Source organism: Schistocerca piceifrons, chromosome 8, assembly GCF_021461385.2.
Source record: "Schistocerca piceifrons isolate TAMUIC-IGC-003096 chromosome 8, iqSchPice1.1, whole genome shotgun sequence".
Classification (NCBI taxonomy): Eukaryota; Metazoa; Arthropoda; class Insecta; order Orthoptera; family Acrididae; genus Schistocerca; species Schistocerca piceifrons.
In genome coordinates this window covers 243723007-243742178 of record NC_060145.1, presented here as the reverse complement: position 1 = coordinate 243742178, position 19172 = coordinate 243723007, and the positions used below count along the sequence as shown (strand labels likewise).

Genomic DNA, 19172 nt, shown 5'->3' with positions numbered 1-19172 from the left:
TTCCTGCACTGCAACAAAAACGTCCGGGAAGGGCTGCGCGTGTGCTGTTTCACCAAGACAACGCACCCGCACATCGAGCTAACGTTACGCAACAGTTTCTTCGTGATAACAACTTTGAAGTGATTCCTCATGCTCCCTACTCACCTGACCTGGCTCCTAGTGACTTTTGGCTTTTTCCAACAATGAAAGACACTCTCCGGCCGCACATTCACCAGCCGTGCTGCTACTACCTCAGCGACTTTCCAGTGGTCAAAACAACCTCCTAAAGAAGCCTTCGCCGCTGCCATGGAATCATCGCGTCAGCGTTGTGAAAAATGTGTACATCTGCAGGGCGATTACGTCGAGAAGTAACGCCAGTTTCATCGATTTCGGGTGAGTAGTTAATTAGAAAAAAAAATCGGAGGCCTTAGAACTTGAATGCACCTCGTATAGGCATCTTTAAATAAAAATTCCGCTGTAATTTAAGTAATTGTAGATGTCACATCTTCCAAAACACTGTTCTTAATTTTATACTGTGTGGGTATATTTCGGTGCTGATGTTTGTTCTTCAAGGACCTTTCCAGTTATTTTTATGCAAGCACCGGTAGAATACGATGACCCCTCTGCAGATTACACGTTTCGTCGAGGGAAATTCAGATACCTACTTATTAGTTTCTTGGCACTCTAACAGGCACATGTTACCCACCGGTGACGCAGATTTAACGTTCGCATTAGGTTTTGGGAGTCGCTGTTGCTTAAGCAGAAACGTAGCTCATCACGACATTTTCGTTGCTTTTTCGAGCTTCATTATCGTGATTTTTCAGCTCCCCCATTTGACATTTGAAAGCAGGGAGATTCAATTTTGCACGGCTCTGACGCGTGGCAGGACTAGTCGACTCGAGCAGCAGCACAATAAAAAACTAAACAGGCCACTAATGGTGGCAGCCAACCGCTCAGCACTTTCGGGATCAGCGTCTTGGAGGTGACTTGCGAGGTCCCACGCACCTACTGGCGGGTGGGGGGCGATGCCAGCCGAGGACCTACATAACAGAGCGCGCGCTTCGGAAGGCACCAGTCCTCCAGGGACGTCCAGGACACTGTCTTCGCTGTTGAAATGGCCTTCACCATGGTGAGTCATCGGAATGTATATTCTAGTTCTACAGCCATTACTATGTCAGCGTTGTGCGTTACTGTTACTTGCATAATGTTAAGCTACTTCACTCACGATTCTACTATCAGCACGGTTACCTCAATGAGAATGTCATTTACACAGTTTGTAACGTGTGTCATGATAGAACTATTTGAGACCTATCCAACATATTTGGCTGTTTCAAATAATTAATGATGTTTACCACTAAACGACTTACCTCACAGCTACCGAAAACGGTGAAAAAATAATGCTACGTAATCCAGTAATTAAGAGATTTTTCAAAATGGCCACAAATATTAGTGGATAACACTAAGGCTGAGTACTTCAAAGTACTGTACAACGGTGCCATTTCATGGAGGCGTTCCACGTGTCGTCCTTGCCTTTGGATGCAATGTTTCTCTCTTTTCTGCAGTGAGTTATTAATTCGTCAGCTGCTCAGAGAGCACCTTGTAAGTATTGACAGACCATGGAAAATTTTCTGTTACTGGTCTCCAACCGCACCAGAGTGAAAGATATACATTCCACTTCTGATTTGATCCCAAATAGAATAATCTAGAGAGTTGATGGCAGGTGATCTTGTAGGCCAAACTACAGGTCCTACACATCCTATCCTATCTTGATTAATAAACAAATAGCATCTAGGTAACAACTTTTTATCTATCGTCTAACTTGTAACGTTGATGCATTAAGTTGTTCTGAAAGCGGTGCTGATATTCAATACAAGAAAAGCGGGTTAAAAACTGTGAGCTATCTGGGGAAGTTAACCTTGCATTACTGAGCATCTGTTTCACCAGGTATCCAGTCTAGCTTGCCAACCAGACTAACATTAATTATAATCTTTTAATAGTCATCTTACGGCAACCGGTGAGATATATATATATATATATATATATATATATATATATATATATATATATAATTTAAATAAAAATAAATAAATCAGTTTATATTGTTCATTGTTCCGTTAAAATTTCAGCATATTAAACTTGATTCAAAACTAAACTGGTGCCTTATTTAGGATTGTGAAAATGTGAGTTTGTAATGTTATGGAACACATCAAATATGGAGCCAAGATTGGGAGACTGCATACAACACTACATTCATAAAATAACACACAAAGAACGTTGAAACATATGCAAGAGGAAATTAACCACAACCAACCAATTCAATTTTCACCGAAAGAAGTTACGTTCGTAGCGCAATCCTGTCCGTCATGAAATTACCACACACTGGTATACTAAATTCATACTAACCCTCTGTGAAATCTTCTCGAAAAGAATAGCTGAAGGCAACTTTGATGATTACACCACATGCTTCACGTGGTCAACTTGGTTTACACAAAGAGTGTACCTCCACAATAATTTTGATAATTAAAACAAATTACTTCAAAACACAATTTACAAAAGAAAAACCTCAGACTGGTTACTATCGTCTTACTGTTAACCTGATGGGTCAAACAATTGTATAAGCACGTGGTACTGGTCTCACAAAGTACACCCCACGTGGGTTGAACATAAAGAAAAGTTGCTATATTGAAAAATATTGTCAAGACGAGACGTTAAAATCTCACGCACATTCGCATTTAAGATTGATGATCTTAGTTAGAGTTACGGATCATCAACATGTGGTTCCACTTTACTCACAAAGTAGTGACACAGCAACTACTGGAAGATATTCTGAACTTCACACTCGAATTACACTGAATTGCAATTTAAACCTGAAATAAAGGCGATTAAATTTTCAGTTAGGCTGAACTTAAGAAATCCATTGTCCTATGGACTTAGTAGAGTCGCGCTTAGCCGAAAATCTTACCACTTCAGACGCTCGCCGCCGACAGACTGGCGTGGGCCCCTACCGAGGGTGCTTCACAGATGCAAACAGAAGTGACCAGAGAGGCAGCTTCCTATACCAACATGACAAGGGACGGACAGGACCATACCAAGAATAGAAACCTCTTTCCTTTTAGAAAGCATAGCTACCTGTTCCAACATTGGTCCTACTATTCTCTAGCAGACCGGCTTGTCTGCTACCATCGAGCATACTACTAGAAATACGTTTGCTCATTCGTCCTTTCACATAGAAAGGAAGGGGGATGACAGTATCTTATCAAATACAGTATATAAAAGAAAGCGGATGTAGGTTCCGTATGAGACTGTGTGACATGAATTACACATAAATTGTGTTTTAAAGTGTAGTAGTGCGACAGATCGTTCTTGGTTATGTGTAAAAGTAACATGTTCCACTGCTCAGTCTCCTCCCAGATAGTCAGAAACACCACAGTAAATTTAGAAGTGGAATGTATGCCGTAAATGACAACAGATTTAAGAAATTAGCATGATAGGAATCCAACGGAGACCTTTCAACCCGTCTCAAACTGTCTTAGAGATCGTCTTCAGATCTAGGTTGGAACAGAAAGATAATAACAATAACGATTTTATAGAACTGCGACATTACAAATACCTGTCTCGTGGGTAGCAGAAGTAACAACAAAATATGAAGTTATATATATCTGACGTCGCAAAGTTTGTCAATAGTTGTGTAAAAATAAGAAGTCAGTATTTTTAAACATTCGGTTATTATTAAGATACGACATGCACCATTTTCCTTTAAGGTACAGTTTAGAGGTGGAGTAACAATCCCTGGGCTTTCAGGAAGTCGATAAATTACCACTTATAAATATTTTTGAAAACCATACTTTGCACAAAAGTTGTATGTCATTTTACTATACAGTTTCGCTCAAATGACATACCGTGTACCACATATTCACCTGAGTTGGTCTTTTGTTTGAGCGAATATATTTCGATAAAATGACGTTCAGTTGTTGGGAAAATTACGATTCCTCAAAAACAGATGAATAACGCTGTTACCATAATTTTTAATTGCCTCCTTCATAAAATAAAATAACTGATATTAACGGTGAATTTGAAAGAAGTGCTTAAAAATTTCTTCTGACATCTCGCACGGCAGAGATCCTTCAGTGTGACATGATTCCTGTGTCTAGTTAATCTTTCTAATTTCACGCCAGTAAAAAACTTTGTGACCTTGCTGTCCTTGCCGGTTAGCTACTAACCCGTCCTCTGCTTCTTAATTGCACAGCATTATGGGAGAATTAGATTTAATATGCCACTTCTTGTAATTAATGCCACTTTTACACTGATAAGTCAAAACATTATGACCGCTATCAGCCACGATGTTGTATGCCGTCTGGTGACGTTCCAGGCACGTGACTCGATAGCAAAAGTACGTAAGCGCAGCAGACACAGACGGGGGATCAGCGTAGCGAAGATAGAAGTGAAAATGGGGAAATTCATTGAGATAAGCGACTTTGACAAAGGGCAAATTATTATTACGCAGAGTATCTCGAAAACGGCGGAGCTTGTCGAATGTTCACGTGCTGTTGTTGTGAGCATCTACGGAAGGAGGTAGGACAGTGAAACTACCGCTAGGCACTAAATGGTTGGACGTCCACGACTCTTCACCGAACGTGGGTTTCGGAGGCTTATATGTTAGCTAAAGTAGGATAGATGGTGATCTGTGGCATATCCGCCGAACGATTGCAGTGTTGATGCACGCACTAGAGTTTCGGAGCACTCCGTTTATCGTACATCGTTGAACATGGATCTACGAAGCAAACTATATATAGTTTTCACATGTTGATCCAACGACATCATCAGTTTCGATGGAAGTGGGCACGGTACCATTTGGATTCGACCGTCGATCACTGGAAACATGTCCGGTCTTCGGTTGAATCATATTTTTGGTACAATAGGTTGACGGTCATCTCTACAAACGCCCTCATTGAGCTGAATGACTGCTCGAAACGTAAAGCGCGCCACGGACGCGCGCTAGTGGGAGCAGTATAATGCTACGGGAGACATTCTCCTGCGCTTGCATGGGACCTGTGGCATTAATCGAAGACACGCTGGTAGCTGCGATCCACCTGCATCCCTTCATGCTTGATGTCTTCCCTGATAGCGGTGCAGTTTGCCAGCAGTATAATTGGCCGTGTCTCGGAGCCAGAACCGTGCTACAGTGATTTGAGGAGCATTGTGGTGAACTCACATTGATGTCTCAACGACCACATTCACCTAATGTAAATCCTGTGGAATCTATCTGGGTCGCTATCAGGCGCCATCTCCACGTGCATAAATCACCGGCCCGTTATTTAGGCGAATTACGTGAAGTGTGCATAGACATCCAATGTCACACACCTTCACAGACGTCCCAACGAAGTGTCGGATCACTGATACGCACAATCAGTGATGTATTTCTTCCCAAAGACGGACAAATAACCTATTAAGCAGGTGGTTATGTTTTCCCTCATCAGTGTAGTTACAGGAGCATTAATTGTCTTCTTCAGTTAACACTTTGTTGCTGTCATTAGTCCTAGGTGGTCCCACTGTAGTCCACACAATGAGGAAAATACCGTTGCTGTTGAAGCAGATACAAACGTAAGACGCTCGGAATGTCCAGCTACAAAGCACACCAGCTTCAGCACCAGTTGTTCCAAACAGCACGGACACAAGACAGTATTAGAAACATACGTTTTGTGAACTACACACTTTGTCGACACATGATATAATGTCGGAAGTTAGATGGGGGAGGGACGGGGTGGGAGATGGATGACCTCGATTTTGACAGGAAGGTGAAGGTACCGACTCATTTAAAGAAAACATTGCATCACTTGCTGCAAGTAAATCATGAATTATGTTCGTAATTCGAAAGTCAATATCTTTTACATTGAAGTGTGAAAGCCAAGATTTTCGCTCTTCTTTTTCTTCTTGTTCACGATGTTCCACGTGCGACGTAAGTGAACCTTCTGGCTTTGTGCAAAAACCTGTTCCGGGAACCCTGGATATGTTCGTTGCATACACTGTGACCTTTCCACAGTGTTTGGCTGCCTGCGTTTATGTTTGAGATGAACCATGTACGTATGTGGCAGACGACATTATTCACACCATTCTAGCCATTACCAATCAGAGGCAAAAGCAGTAGTCATAGGTACGGTAAAAAGAACTACAGTGATGACTTGAAAAGAGATTTTCTATCTGAAGTTTCCGTAACAGACAGAATACCATTCCGAAATGTTAGAGGAACCCTTAACATTCATTTGCAGGCGAACTCTTCTCCCTTTCTACCAATATTTAGCAAATTTTTTCCTGGAGTGATTCTAGTCTTAATGGCCAGTTTTATATCTAGTGATGGCAACAAAATCTTTCTTTTTGTTTAAACCTGCCTAGTCCACTCGGGAGTTAGCAAGATAGAAGCCGGATGATTAAGAAAGTGTCACTGAGAGCATTCGGCCAGAAAATGGAAGAAAGGTGACCGCGAAATGTTCCTGATCACCATATATTACGCCAAAGTCCTGGTTTAAATTTAAAATCGAGGAGTGCTGTTTGAGGCTCTTGAGGTTCATCTGTCCGTAGGACGGGCAGCTTGTTTTCGTTGTCCGCAAATAAGAGTACAGTTGTTAGGCTATCTGCAAGCAATGGGGTCTGCAGCCTCCTATCTGTCATCATCATCTACGTGTTTTACGTGCCGTTGGGTCTGTAGCATAGTACATCATTGAAAGACATAATGTAAATCAAAGCTCCGAAACTAACTGCAATAAGGTAACACATTTAATATTTTATACGACAGGCCTGTTTCGGCGTAATTGGTAATGAATGTCAAGTGACTTTCGAAAAGAACATTGACACGATTGTCCGTATGCAAATCCTGGCTGTTTTATGTCTATTATTTGCATTTCAACTAGATATAAGAGCCAGTGCAAACCTAAACACGGAACAGCCACGATTTACGTACAAATTGTCTTACCACTCTTATTTTCAAAGGTCACTTGAGAATAGCAGTTAAGCCGAAACAGGCCAGACCTGTCATGTAAAATATTAAACACACACATCAAAAAAAGTTTTTGATCACCTCGGTTCCGAGAGTTCTGGAACCTATACAGAAAACTGGAATAATCAACATAAACATCATTTCCGCCCTTTTTATTGCTCATGAAAACCACATATTGCATGTTGTACCACCGTTCAGCGAGACCTTCAGAGGTGGTGGTCGAGATTGCTGTACCCACCGGTACCTTTAATACCCAGTAGCACGTCCTCTTGCAGTGATGCATGCCTGTATTTGTCGTGAGATACTATCCACAAGTTCATCAAGGCACAGTTGGTCCAGATTGTCCCACTCCTCAAAATGTGCACGATGGGGGTGCGAATTGTCGTCCATGAAGTCGAATGCCTCGCCAATATGCTGGCAATATGCTTGCACTATCGGTCGGAGGATGACATTCACGTATCGTACAGCCGTTACGGCGCCTTCCATGATCACCAACGGCATACGTCGGCCCAACATAATGCCACCCCAAAACAGCAAGGAACCTCCACCTCGCTGGACAGTGTGTCTAAGGCGTTCGGTCTGACCGGGTTGCCTCCAAACACGTGTCCGATGATTGTCTGGTTGAAGGCTATATGCAACTTTCATCGGTGAAGAGAAAAGTGATGCCAATCCTGAGCGGTCCATTCGGCATGTTGTTGGGCCATCTGCACCGCGCTGCGTGGTGTCGTGGTTGCAAAGCTGGACCTCGCCTTGGGTGTCGGCAGTGAAGCTGCGCATCATGCAGTCTACTGCGGACAGTTTGAGTCGTAACACGACGTCCTGTGGCTGCACGAAAAGCATTATTCGACATGGTGCCGTTGCTGTCAGGATTCCTCAGAGCCATAATCCGTAGGTAACGGTCATCCACTGCAGTAGTGGCGGCCTGAGCGGCGCATGTCATCTACAGTTCCTGTCTCTCTGTATCTCCTCAATGTCCGAACAACATAGCTTTGCTTCACTCCGAGACGACTTGACACGTCCCTTGTGCAGAGCCCTTCCTGGCACAAACCAACAATGCGGACGCGATCTAACCGCGGTATTGGCCATCTGGGCATGGTTGTACTACAGACAACACGAGCTGTGCACCTCCTTCCTGGTGGAATGACTGGAAGTGATCGGTTGTCGGATCCGAAGTTGTTTACATCTTTTGGCAGATTCAGTGACATCCCTGAACAGTCAAAGGGACTGTCTCTGTGAAACAATATCCACAGTTAACATCTATCTTCTGGGAACTGAGGTGATGCAAAACTTTTTTTTGATGCGTGTATACTACCTTAATGCCTGCAGGTAGTTTTGGAGCTTTCAGTTTCATTATCATTTAGGCTGGTGTATAAGTTCGTAGCGTTTTCCATACCATGAGAGAGAGAGAGACCTAACAAAGATTTTAGTCCTTCGCTGTTAACAAAAGTCTGCCAACGCGGTGTTAGCTTTCCGACTCCAGGACCTTGGAAATCACGTCGTTTAGAGGCGAGGAAGTCGTCAATCTTTTTAGGAGCGCGTTTTCCTCCGGGAATGAAGGTCCTTGAAAGTGAAAATCTGAGGGTGCAAGAGCAGGTGAATGAGGTAGGTGTGGAACGACTTCGCAACCCGACACCTATACCTGTATAGTGGTTTTTGTCTAGTAGATGCAGGCGGTCGTCATTGTGGAGTATCATCAATTACTTCACGCATTCTTCCTGGTCGTTGTTTTTGGATTACGTCTGCAAGATATCTCAGGTGCTGACAATAAATGTAGGCAGTGACAGGTACACCTGGAGGAACCACTTCATAGTACACCGCATCGTTCCTTTTCCACCAGATGCATAGCGATATCTTTTGTGGATCTACGCAGGTCTTTTTACACGGCGATGAGGCTTTGTCTGAAATCAAACATTTCTTTATTTTTGTTGTATTAGCATGTTGTTGTGGTCTTCAGTCCTGAGACTGGTTTGATGCAGCTCTCCATGCTACTCTATCCTGTGCAAGATTATTCATCTCCCAGTACCCGCACAATTTATCACCGCGCGGGGTTACCGTGCGGTCTTGGGCGTTTTACCACGGTTCGTGCGGCTTCCCCCGTCGGAGGTCCGACTCCTCCCTTGGGCATGGGTGTGTATGTTGTCCATAGCGAAGCTAGTTTAAGTTAGATTAAGTCATGTGTAAGCCTAGGGACCGATGACCTCAGTAGTTTGGTCCCATAGAACTTACCACAAATTCCCAATTTCCACAATTTATCGTCACCAGTAACGATACAGCGTGGGAATGGTCTGTTTTGGTCACGAGACAACTAATGACAAGCAAGCACAGATAACCATATCGCCACCTGCTGATTTCGGCTCATAGCATGCAGTACCCATACATCCGATTTTTGAACCCTCATTGTTGCATAAAAATATCGCGCGATGGTGAAATGATCACTGTTCATCACATATACCATTTCTCGAGTACACTGACGTGGATCATAGTGGATTAATGCGTTGAAACCATTTTCATGACACTCCGAAGGTCTTCCTGAAAGTGGAGAACCACTAATGTCAAAACTATCCTCCTCAAACGAGAGAACCATTTTTTACGGTTCCCTGTCCAATACCATTATCCTCATACACGGCGAAAATGTATCCAGCTGCCTCCGCTGCTTTCACCCCGCTACTGAATTCCGGCAGAAGAATATATCGGAAATCATCCGATTTCTCAACTTGGCATCCCATTTTCTAGCATCCACAGCTCCGCTCTTCTAGTGAGAAAATGAGAATATGAAAACTGAAATAGCAACACTGAACTACAAAAAAATGACTGTCGATAAATATACCACAGCAAACGGAATACCAACATGCAAAACAAGAACGCTACGAACTTACGCACCAGCCAACGCGAGATTCTTTTACCTGAATCTGAAGACGATTTCATGATCTCATGTTACTAACTAAATGTTGCATCAATTTCGATTTCATATTCACCTGAAGAGTACCGCAGCAAGTCGGACGAAACTAGATCGATTTCACTTGTTTAGTTGTTTTAATGACGCAGCCCACTATCTAAAATTATTTTATCGCAAAAACATTAAACTCCTTTATAAATATAAGTTTTAAAGGTGGCTGATCGTGGTAGCGTTGCATGAAGATGACAAAAATTTAATCGAAGGAATAATTAAAACCTCATGACGATATCTCTTATCAGTCCATCAAAGGTAGAGGAGAAGAAAAGTCACTAGTTCCATCTGTCAATTACTTATCAAATTTTTGTTTATTTTCTAGCTTTTCCTGGTAGCTGCGGTGATGAATACAGTTCTTGCAGCACCGCAGTTTAATCCGAGAGATGCCACCATCCTCGGGCTGGAGAACGATTTCAATGGGATTGAACCATGGCACTGGAGGTACGTCGCAGGCTGTCCCACCTTATCTGCATAAACAAACGTTTCAATAAATCTAGTTAAAATTGTAGATTTTATTTCCATAATACTAAGACAGATAATTATGAGAAAACAAGTCTGGAGTAATTTCATATATTTATTTGAATAACACTCTTCCGATCACCACCAACAGACATTTTATCCCTAACATATGCAATGCGATTCGTCAAAATGGGGATTATATAGAAAATAAAAGTGCTAACACAGCCTATTATCAGTTTTATTGAGAAGGGTGAGAAGGGGATGGGTTTACAGTGTTTTGACTCATTTAGTTCATAATAATTTCCTATCCCTTGCCTATTTCCTCATCTCGTCGTAGAACTTCTCAAAGCTGTAAATTAGCTGCGGATTCAATCCAGTCTCCGTCCTCAAGTTTTGCTTTCCACGTCTCCCTCTAGTACCATGGATGATTACTTCTGACGCCTTACCACGTGTCTTCCCAGCCTTGCTCTTCATCGAATCGTAATTTCCCACATTTTCTTTCCTCGCAGATTCTGTTGAGAACCTCAATATTTTTTGTCAGTCTACTTATTTTGGACACCCTACTGTAGTAACACAACTCAGTACTTTCGATTCTCAACGTTTTCGGTTGATCATTCGCTTTCTTCTTCCGTCATGTGCAACTTTTCACTCCAAGTTTAAGGAGCTGTTCTCTAACTACCCGCAACTCCGCCGTATTTGACAAGGCCCTCGAGAGAGTCATGTCGACTCTTTACAGTGGAAGTTTGGGGTCGTCATTGCTGATGACCTCTTCACTAGCTCTGATCACCCACTGCCAATGACATCACTGTGGATCTTAAAAATTTCCCCAGTACTCGCCAAAGAAAGAAAGAACAGGGTTTATGTTTTCGTCGACTACGATATTGTGGCATACGGAGCACATCCTCTGGTTTGGGAAGTGCGGGACAGTAAAATCTGGTAGGTTGGATGTATACAGGGTGAACGTAAATACGGAAACACTAAAAACGCAGTACATTACCATGCCTAATACGGTGTAGGAACCCAGTCGGCATCCGGAGCTGCTTTTAGTCATCTCGGGCTGGATAAATACAGGTCCTGTGTGGTGTTGAAGGGAATCTTACACTATTCTTCCTACAAAATAGTGGCAGGTAACGACGATAGAAGTGGATAACGATAACGTACACTTCTTTCCATTATGCACGATAAAGGCTCCACAACACTGAGTTCTGGTGAATGTGGTTATGAGGGGAGGATGCGACAATTTATCTTCGTGCTCACAATACCGGTCATTGACAATGCGAGCTGTGTGAACAAGTACCTCGTCGTCTTGCAGCATAAAATCACCATTAGGGAACAAATATTGTACCAGTGGATCGCCTGATTAGCCAAAATGGTCAGATACCTCTTGGCAGTAATCATAGAGTGTAAATATCTATGGACTGAGCGTTCGGATACAGAACGAGAACTCTGTCTGCAACATCTCCTGCAGATAAAGTCACGTGAGTTTGGGACGGCGCATTTTAGTTCGTGTAGCCGCTGTAAATAGATCCCCTTCAAGAGTACTACTAAACTTTGTATGCGGTTTTTATAGACTTTTTAACAATTTTATAGGAGGAACTGAGGTTGAATTAAAGATGTGAAGAGAAGAGCAATGGTATTGTGCTTTTCCTTAGCAGTATTACAGCGCACATACCACTTTGTTTACCTTTTTCAGTAAAGGGATGAAAAGTGACAGACAACTATTTTTTACGTTTCTGCAACACTTATTCATGTGGTCGAATATCAATTCTAATTAATTTCGACACAATATCACTGTAAATGGTGCCGAAGTGTCACGAAAATACAAGGCATTTCGAACCATGGAACTGATACAGTAATACTGTAAGCGACTTGCACCACCTGATTGTCCATTATTAGTTCCAGTTTTTCTTTATTTACCCCTCTGATTTTTATTGATAAGTGAAATATCAATAACACTTTTTCACCACCTCATCGGAAAAGTAAACCCATACACTGTGCATTAAAAAAAGTACATGATCAATGCTTAAATTTGGAGTAATGAAAGAAGTGACAAGTACCACCATACTTTTCAGGTTTTCTCTTGCACTGATTCGTATTGTTGAATCTGTTATAATTAATGACGTGGCAATGACATTGTATCATCCAGAAATACTTAGACACACACAAGGGTTTCTGACCTTGTAAGTAGGCTGTTTAGGTTTTTATGTTGGCAACGCCACGTAGCGCTCTGTATGAAAATCACTGACTGTGCTGTGTGCAGTCTGTGGCTGGTTGGCATAGTTGGAATATTCGCTATTGTAGTGTTGGGCAGTTGGATGTGAACAGCACGTAGCGTTGCGCAGTTGGAGGGGAGACGCCAGAGAGGGGACGATCTGGACGTGCGTCCGCCAGAAAAAGGAAATTTGTAAGACTGGATGTCATATATATATATATATATATATATATATATATATATATATATATATATATATATATGTTAGTTAGTAGTTAGTGCCTTCAGTATTTAGAATCTTTTATTTAGCTGGCAGTAGTGGCACTCGCTGTATTGCAGTAGTTCGAGTAACGAAGATTTTTGTGAGGCATTTTTAGTCAGGGCCATTCTTTTGTAGGGATTATTGCGCTAAAAAATGTATTGTGTGTCAGTTTACTGTTGATGAGAATAAGTAAAGAGAGAAATGTCTGAGTGCGTTCAGTTTTGCTCAGGTGTTTGAAAATCAAATAACGTAAGAGGTTTACCAGCATAGTCATTCATAAATTTTTCTAGGGGGACGTTTCAACCTGCACAAACTGGAGGAAATTACTCAGACTGTCATGCAGAAATTTTATCTGCATATGAACATAGCACCAATATGTGTATTCAGACCGGCAGTTTAATAAACACACTTGCTAATATATCTAACACCTGTCCCATAAACACGCTAAAATTGTCTCTACAATACAAAACTTTATAACACCTTGTATCAATTTTTTTTTCAATATTGGCCTATATGGTGCCTATGTCAATATGACATTTGAAGTTATACAATTGTTTTACGTACTTACAAAAAGTAACTGGTCCTCCTTTCATGTACTTCTCTTTACATCCGTAGCAACAATAATACAGGGGTATTACAAATGATTGAAGCGATTTCATAAATTCACTGTAGCTCCATTCATTGACATATGGTCACGACACACTACAGATACGTAGAAAAACTCATAAAGTTTTGTTTGGCTGAAGCCGCACTTCAGGTTTCTGCCGCCAGAGCGCTCGAGAGCGCAGTGAGACAAAATGGCGACAGGAGCCGAGAAAGCGTATGTCGTGCTTGAAATGCACTCACATCAGTCAGTCATAATAGTGCAACGACACTTCAGGACGAAGTTCAACCAAGATCCACCAACTGCTAACTCCATTCAGCGATGGTATGCGCAGTTTAAAGCTTCTGGATGCCTCTGTAAGGGGAAATCAACGGGTCGGCCTGCAGTGAGCGAAGAAACGGTTGAACGCGTGCGGGCAAGTTTCACGCGTAGCCCGCGGAAGTCGACGAATAAAGCAAGCAGGGAGCTAAACGTACCACAGCCGACGGTTTGGAAAATCTTACGGAAAAGGTTAAAGCAGAAGCCTTACCGTTTACAATTGCTACAAGACCTGACACCCGATGACAAAGTCAAACGCTTTGAATTTTCGGCGCGGTTGCAACAGCACATGGAAGAGGATGCGTTCAGTGCGAAACTTGTTTTCAGTGATGAAGCAACATTTTTTCTTAATGGTGAAGTGAACAGACACAATGTGTGAATCTGGACGGTAGAGAATCCTCACGCATTCGTGCAGCAAATTCGCAATGCACCGAAAGTTAACGGTTTAAAGTTTACGGCCCCTTTTTCTTCTGCAAAAAAAACGTTACAGGACACGTGTATCTGGACATGCTAGAAAATTGGCTCATGCCACAACTGGAGATCGACAGCGCCGACTTCATCTTTCAACAGGATGGTGCTCCACCGCACTTCCATCATGATGTTCGGCATTTCTTAAACAGAAGATCGGAAAACCGATGGATCGGTCGTGGTGGAGATCATGATCAGCAATTCATGTCATGGCCTCCACGCTCTCCCGACTTAACCCCATGCGATTTCTTTCTGTGGGGTTATGTGAAAGATTCAGTCTTTAATCCTCCTCTACCAAGAATCGTGCCAGAACTGCGAGCTCGCATCAACGATGCTTTCGGACTCATTGATGGGGACATGGTGCGCCGAGTGTGGGAGGAACTTGATTATCGGCTTGATGTCTGCCGAATCACTAAAGGGGCGCATATCGAACATTTGTGAATGCCTAAAAAAATTTTTCAGTTTTTGTATGTGTGTGCAAAGCATTGTTAAAATATCTCAAATAATAAAGTTATTGTAGAGCTGTGAAATCGCTTCAATCATTTGTAATAACCCTGTACTGTATCATAGCTGTTACTAAAACCCAAACGTGCAGAAACGTGTACAAAACGAGGCAAATACGTGCAATATTCGCTATTACTGCAAATTGTGGGCAAGTAGCGTCGTTCCAAAATCACATGAGTATCCCGGACCCGAAGTTGAGAAAATGCGCGCTAGACTGCGCTTCCTTCATAGCTATATATAGTCCATGGCAGTAACGTGACGTTGCAGGTAGATTACCAAGGACTGTGTTTCATTACTTCATAGTTCAGGTTTTATTGCTACTGGAACCATTTTCCTATTACGGGCATTTGCATCTCTAATGGGTGATTTTTTAATCCATCTCGAGCAGCAGTGCCTGTTTATAGGGCTCCCTTGGTGTTGCTTTAGTGCTGAAAGGATTCGAGAGTGCGACATTCAGTTCTGCAGTGACTTTTACAATTGCGATCCTCTTATTTATCGTCAGAATACTCTCCGATCACCTTCTGATACGATCACTCAATGCACGCTTTCATCAGCGACGTGACTTAAGGCAGATGATACTTTTGTGTTTTCCCTGTATGCGGTATGAATTTTGAATACGATGTCTCTCGAACTACGAACTACTTTTGCTACCTTGGTTACGAAAGCACCGATCATAAGAGTGAAAATAATCCGCCCACGTTCGAATTCACTTATTTCCGGCACAATACACTCACAACTACACAGAACACTATTCTGAGGACGACTGACACTTGGAACGTATAGCAGAGATTGCACAGGTGCCATTTGTGATCAGATGCAACAGCGGAACCTGCAAGCTTGGCCTGCGTATGCATTTATGCTCAAGCACGCAATTTTTGTAGTGTTCCTACATTTTTGTCCAATTCCTCTTTCTTTCGTGCCCGCAGCAACGATGTACGCGGTGCATTCAAGTTCTAAGGCCTCTGATTTTTTTTTCTCCAGGCTGGAAAGAAATAGAAACATGCGCATTGTTTTAACATGAGGCCACATTCATTTTCAATATGTCCCAGAGGTGGCAGCACCGTATGGCAGATGGAATTTTACCGCCAGCGGCGAGAATGAGAACTGTTTTAAATACTTAAAATGGCGACGTTTTCCTTACTTGAACAGCTTGCAATCATTCGTTTTCTGAATTTGCGTGATGTGAAACCAATTGAAATTCATCGATAGTTGATGGAGACACGTGGTGATGGAGTTATGAATGTGTCGAAAGTGCGCTCGTGGGTGCGACAGTTTAATGAAGGCAGAACATCATGTGACAACAAACCGAAACAACCTCGGGCTCGCACAAGCCGGTCTGACGACATGATCAAGAAAGTGGAGAGAATTGTTTTTGGGGATCGCCGAATGACTGTTGAACAGATCGCCTCCAGAGTTGGCATTTCTGTGGGTTCTGTGCACACAATCCTGCATGACGACCTGAAAATGCGAAAAGTGTCATCCAGGTGGGTGCCACGAATGCTGACGGACGACCACATGGCTGCCCATGTGGCATGTTGCCAAACAATGTTGACATGCAACGACAGCATGAATGGGACTTTCTTTTCGTCGGTGATAACAATTTTGAAGTGATTCCTCAAGCCCCCTACTCACCTGACCTGGCTCCTAGTGACTTTTGGCTTTTTCCAACAATGAAAGACACTCTCCATGGCCGCACATTCACCAGCCATCCTGCTATTGCCTCAGAGATTTTCCAGTGGTCAAAACAGACTCCTAAAGAAGCCTTCGCCGCTGCCCTGGAATCATGGCGTCAGCGTTGTGAAAAATGTGTACGTCTGCAGGGCGATTACATTGAGAAGTAACACCAGTTTCATCGATTTCGGGTGAGTAGTTAATTAGAAAAAAAATCGGACGCCTTAGAACTTGAATGCACCTCGTAACATCCTTTGGGTCCAATATTCGAACTCGCTTCTATGCAGGTACACTGATCGCCTCAGGTTTTGCGGGAGGGAGATTAATTGTTAAATATGATTTTTTGGAATACCAGCTCCTCCATCAACGATGGACGTCGAACGGGTTCTGTCTTTGAGTCAGCCGGAGTAAACCTGTCCAGTAGCTCCACATCGTTCACGAACTCGCTATAAAACGTTATCGACTTTGAAATTGAAAGATGCAAATTCAGGTGGTACTTTATCGATCGATGACACAAACCTGGTTGTTCATCTTTTTTATATCATTTACACATAAACGAGATAACAATCGATGTAGAAGGTCACGTATGCAACTGATAATTTGTACGTTCAAAATCTACAATCGTCTTGCGTAAATTATTAATAAAGAGGTGGAACTCGACAGCTTCATTCTTGTGAAAATAGTAATCGATCCCAGTACTATCAAATGTGTATGTATCTTTGCCAGGTTTCTGAAACAATACAAAAAATGTTCAAATGTGTGTGAAATCTTATGGGACTTAACTGCTACGGTCATCAGTCCCTAAGCTTACACACTACTTAACCTAAATTATCCTAAGGACAAACACACACACGCATGCCCGAGGGAAGACTCGAACCTCCGCCGGGACCAGCCGCACAGTCCATGATGAAACAATACACAAAATCTGCATTGCAGGTGCTTCTTCTGACATCTGCTTAAAGTTGACAGTTCCTGCCACAGGCGGTTTCGGGAGGTTGTTTCTATAAACGAAAAAGTTATGTTATTTATTGGGTAAACGACTGGACAAACACAAAAATAAAAGATGTAATACGTCTGCAAGAGTAGGCAAGACGCTGACCTCAATGCTCTGCGATACGTAGACGCCCATCATGTTGTCACCTTCTCGTAGTTTCACATTCCTTCATTCTCTTTTCCATATATCTTGACGACAGTTGCATTTGAACAACCGACCTGCTTCGCCATTTTCGAAGTCCAGATTCCTTGGCGCTGGGCCAAAGCATTCTGCCCTTTGTCAATGTCGCTCATGTTACCTAGTTTCCCCATTTGTGGCGCTTTTCCCTTCTTGAATGCTTCGCCATTCACTTCTGCTCCCTTGATAATTAAAGAGCAGCTGTTCACGCACGTCCAGTGTGGGTTGTAATTATCGTAGGGCAGCGAAAATCGGCAGATATGTTAATGGGCTAATGCGGAATCAGTTTACGCTACAAAAAATTTAGTTCAAATTTAGACTACCAGGGGCAAATCTGGCGCTGTATAGTACCACCTCAACATTTCTGATGTTCATATTGAATAAACTGTGTAAACGGCTGTCAATAATAAAATCAATATTATGCTTTTCTCACTTGTTTGAAATTTTCTGTCCACGTCCTGTTCGTAGTCCATTACATATGGAAACATATCTATACTTGTTTCTGGCATTCACAGTGCCGGATTTGCATCTGGCTGCCAAAGTTGGAGCTAATTTTCTTTTTCAGCGAAAATTGGTTCCGCATTAACGCATTAGAATATCTGCCAAGTTCCGCTGCCATGCAATAGTTACACCCTACACTCGATCTCTGTAATAACTGCAGTTCTTTTATAACCACCCCCTACTTCTCTTACCGCGTCATGTGCCCGCACTTCCGCCAGGGTCCGATCTGACGATTGGGGGTGATCATTATATTTGTTGCTCATCAGTGTATGAATCACGGGATCGTGCGTAGCAGTGATCAAGTGCAATGCTTGCGTAGGTACGAGACGAGCAACGGCATCCGGCAGGAGCAGTTCGGCACGGAAGGTGATGGCGCGCGCCTGCTGGGCAGCTTCTCGTGGCAACCGCCGGATGCTGGAGGCGCCACCTACAGCGTCACCTACGAGGCCGACGAGAACGGCTACCGACCTAGAGTCTCCTTCGGCACTGGACCCGTAGCGGTGCGAGCCACACCGCTGCCACGACCGACGGAATCGCCATTCCCACAACCTGCTAAGCCCATTGGAAGTAATGCTGCGCTCACATTGGTCGGCTGAGTGAGTGCTCGCACCGTTTACCTTCACAATAATACCAACTCAAACACTGAACAGGCTGCTGGAGCCGTCGAGGGAAAGTGCACCTACTGTCAGAGCGATAAGATGAAAAGTTCTGGCAGTTACAAGACATATGATACCTTATGCTCACAGAGCATTATTTGGACAGTTGCAAAAACTTTGTAAAGATAACTTCGTAGCTCTACAGAGCGTATGAATAAATTGGATATACTTTCATCCTTACTTCGGATATGTTTCTAGGTTTTCAATTTCATTAATCCTGTCACCCTCAGTTCCACACAATATTACGGTATGTTAAGTTTTATATTGTAACAAATAAGCCCTCGGACACACATATTAAGTCAAAAATTGACCTGGTTTCGACGCTACTATGAGCGTCGTCTTCAGAATTAGACTAACTGTACTAAAACATTAGGTATGTAGCACATTAATAAAATTAAAGTTTGTACTGACTCGAAAAGATGCAGT

The 19172-nt window shown here is 42.7% G+C and overlaps 1 protein-coding gene across 1 annotated transcript; it reads left to right on the top strand.

Annotated features, from left to right (window-relative positions):
- The first annotated feature begins 998 nt into the window (after positions 1 to 998).
- Positions 999 to 18933, top strand: LOC124711535 (endocuticle structural glycoprotein SgAbd-5-like). Its single transcript, XM_047241665.1, has 3 exons — positions 999 to 1108; positions 10243 to 10361; positions 18410 to 18933. The coding sequence occupies exons 1-3, from the start codon at positions 1094 to 1096 to the stop codon at positions 18684 to 18686; spliced, it is 411 nt and encodes a 136-aa protein (XP_047097621.1). The 5' UTR covers positions 999 to 1093; the 3' UTR covers positions 18687 to 18933.
- Positions 18934 to 19172: the final 239 nt, after the last annotated feature.

What these genes read in the sequence shown, in the direction of transcription:
- LOC124711535 (XM_047241665.1), top strand. An exon ending in ATTGAACCATGGCACTGGAG is followed by an intron (nt 10,362 to 18,409) that starts GTACGTCGCAGG and finishes ATGCTTGCGTAG; the next exon opens with GTACGAGACGAGCAACGGCA.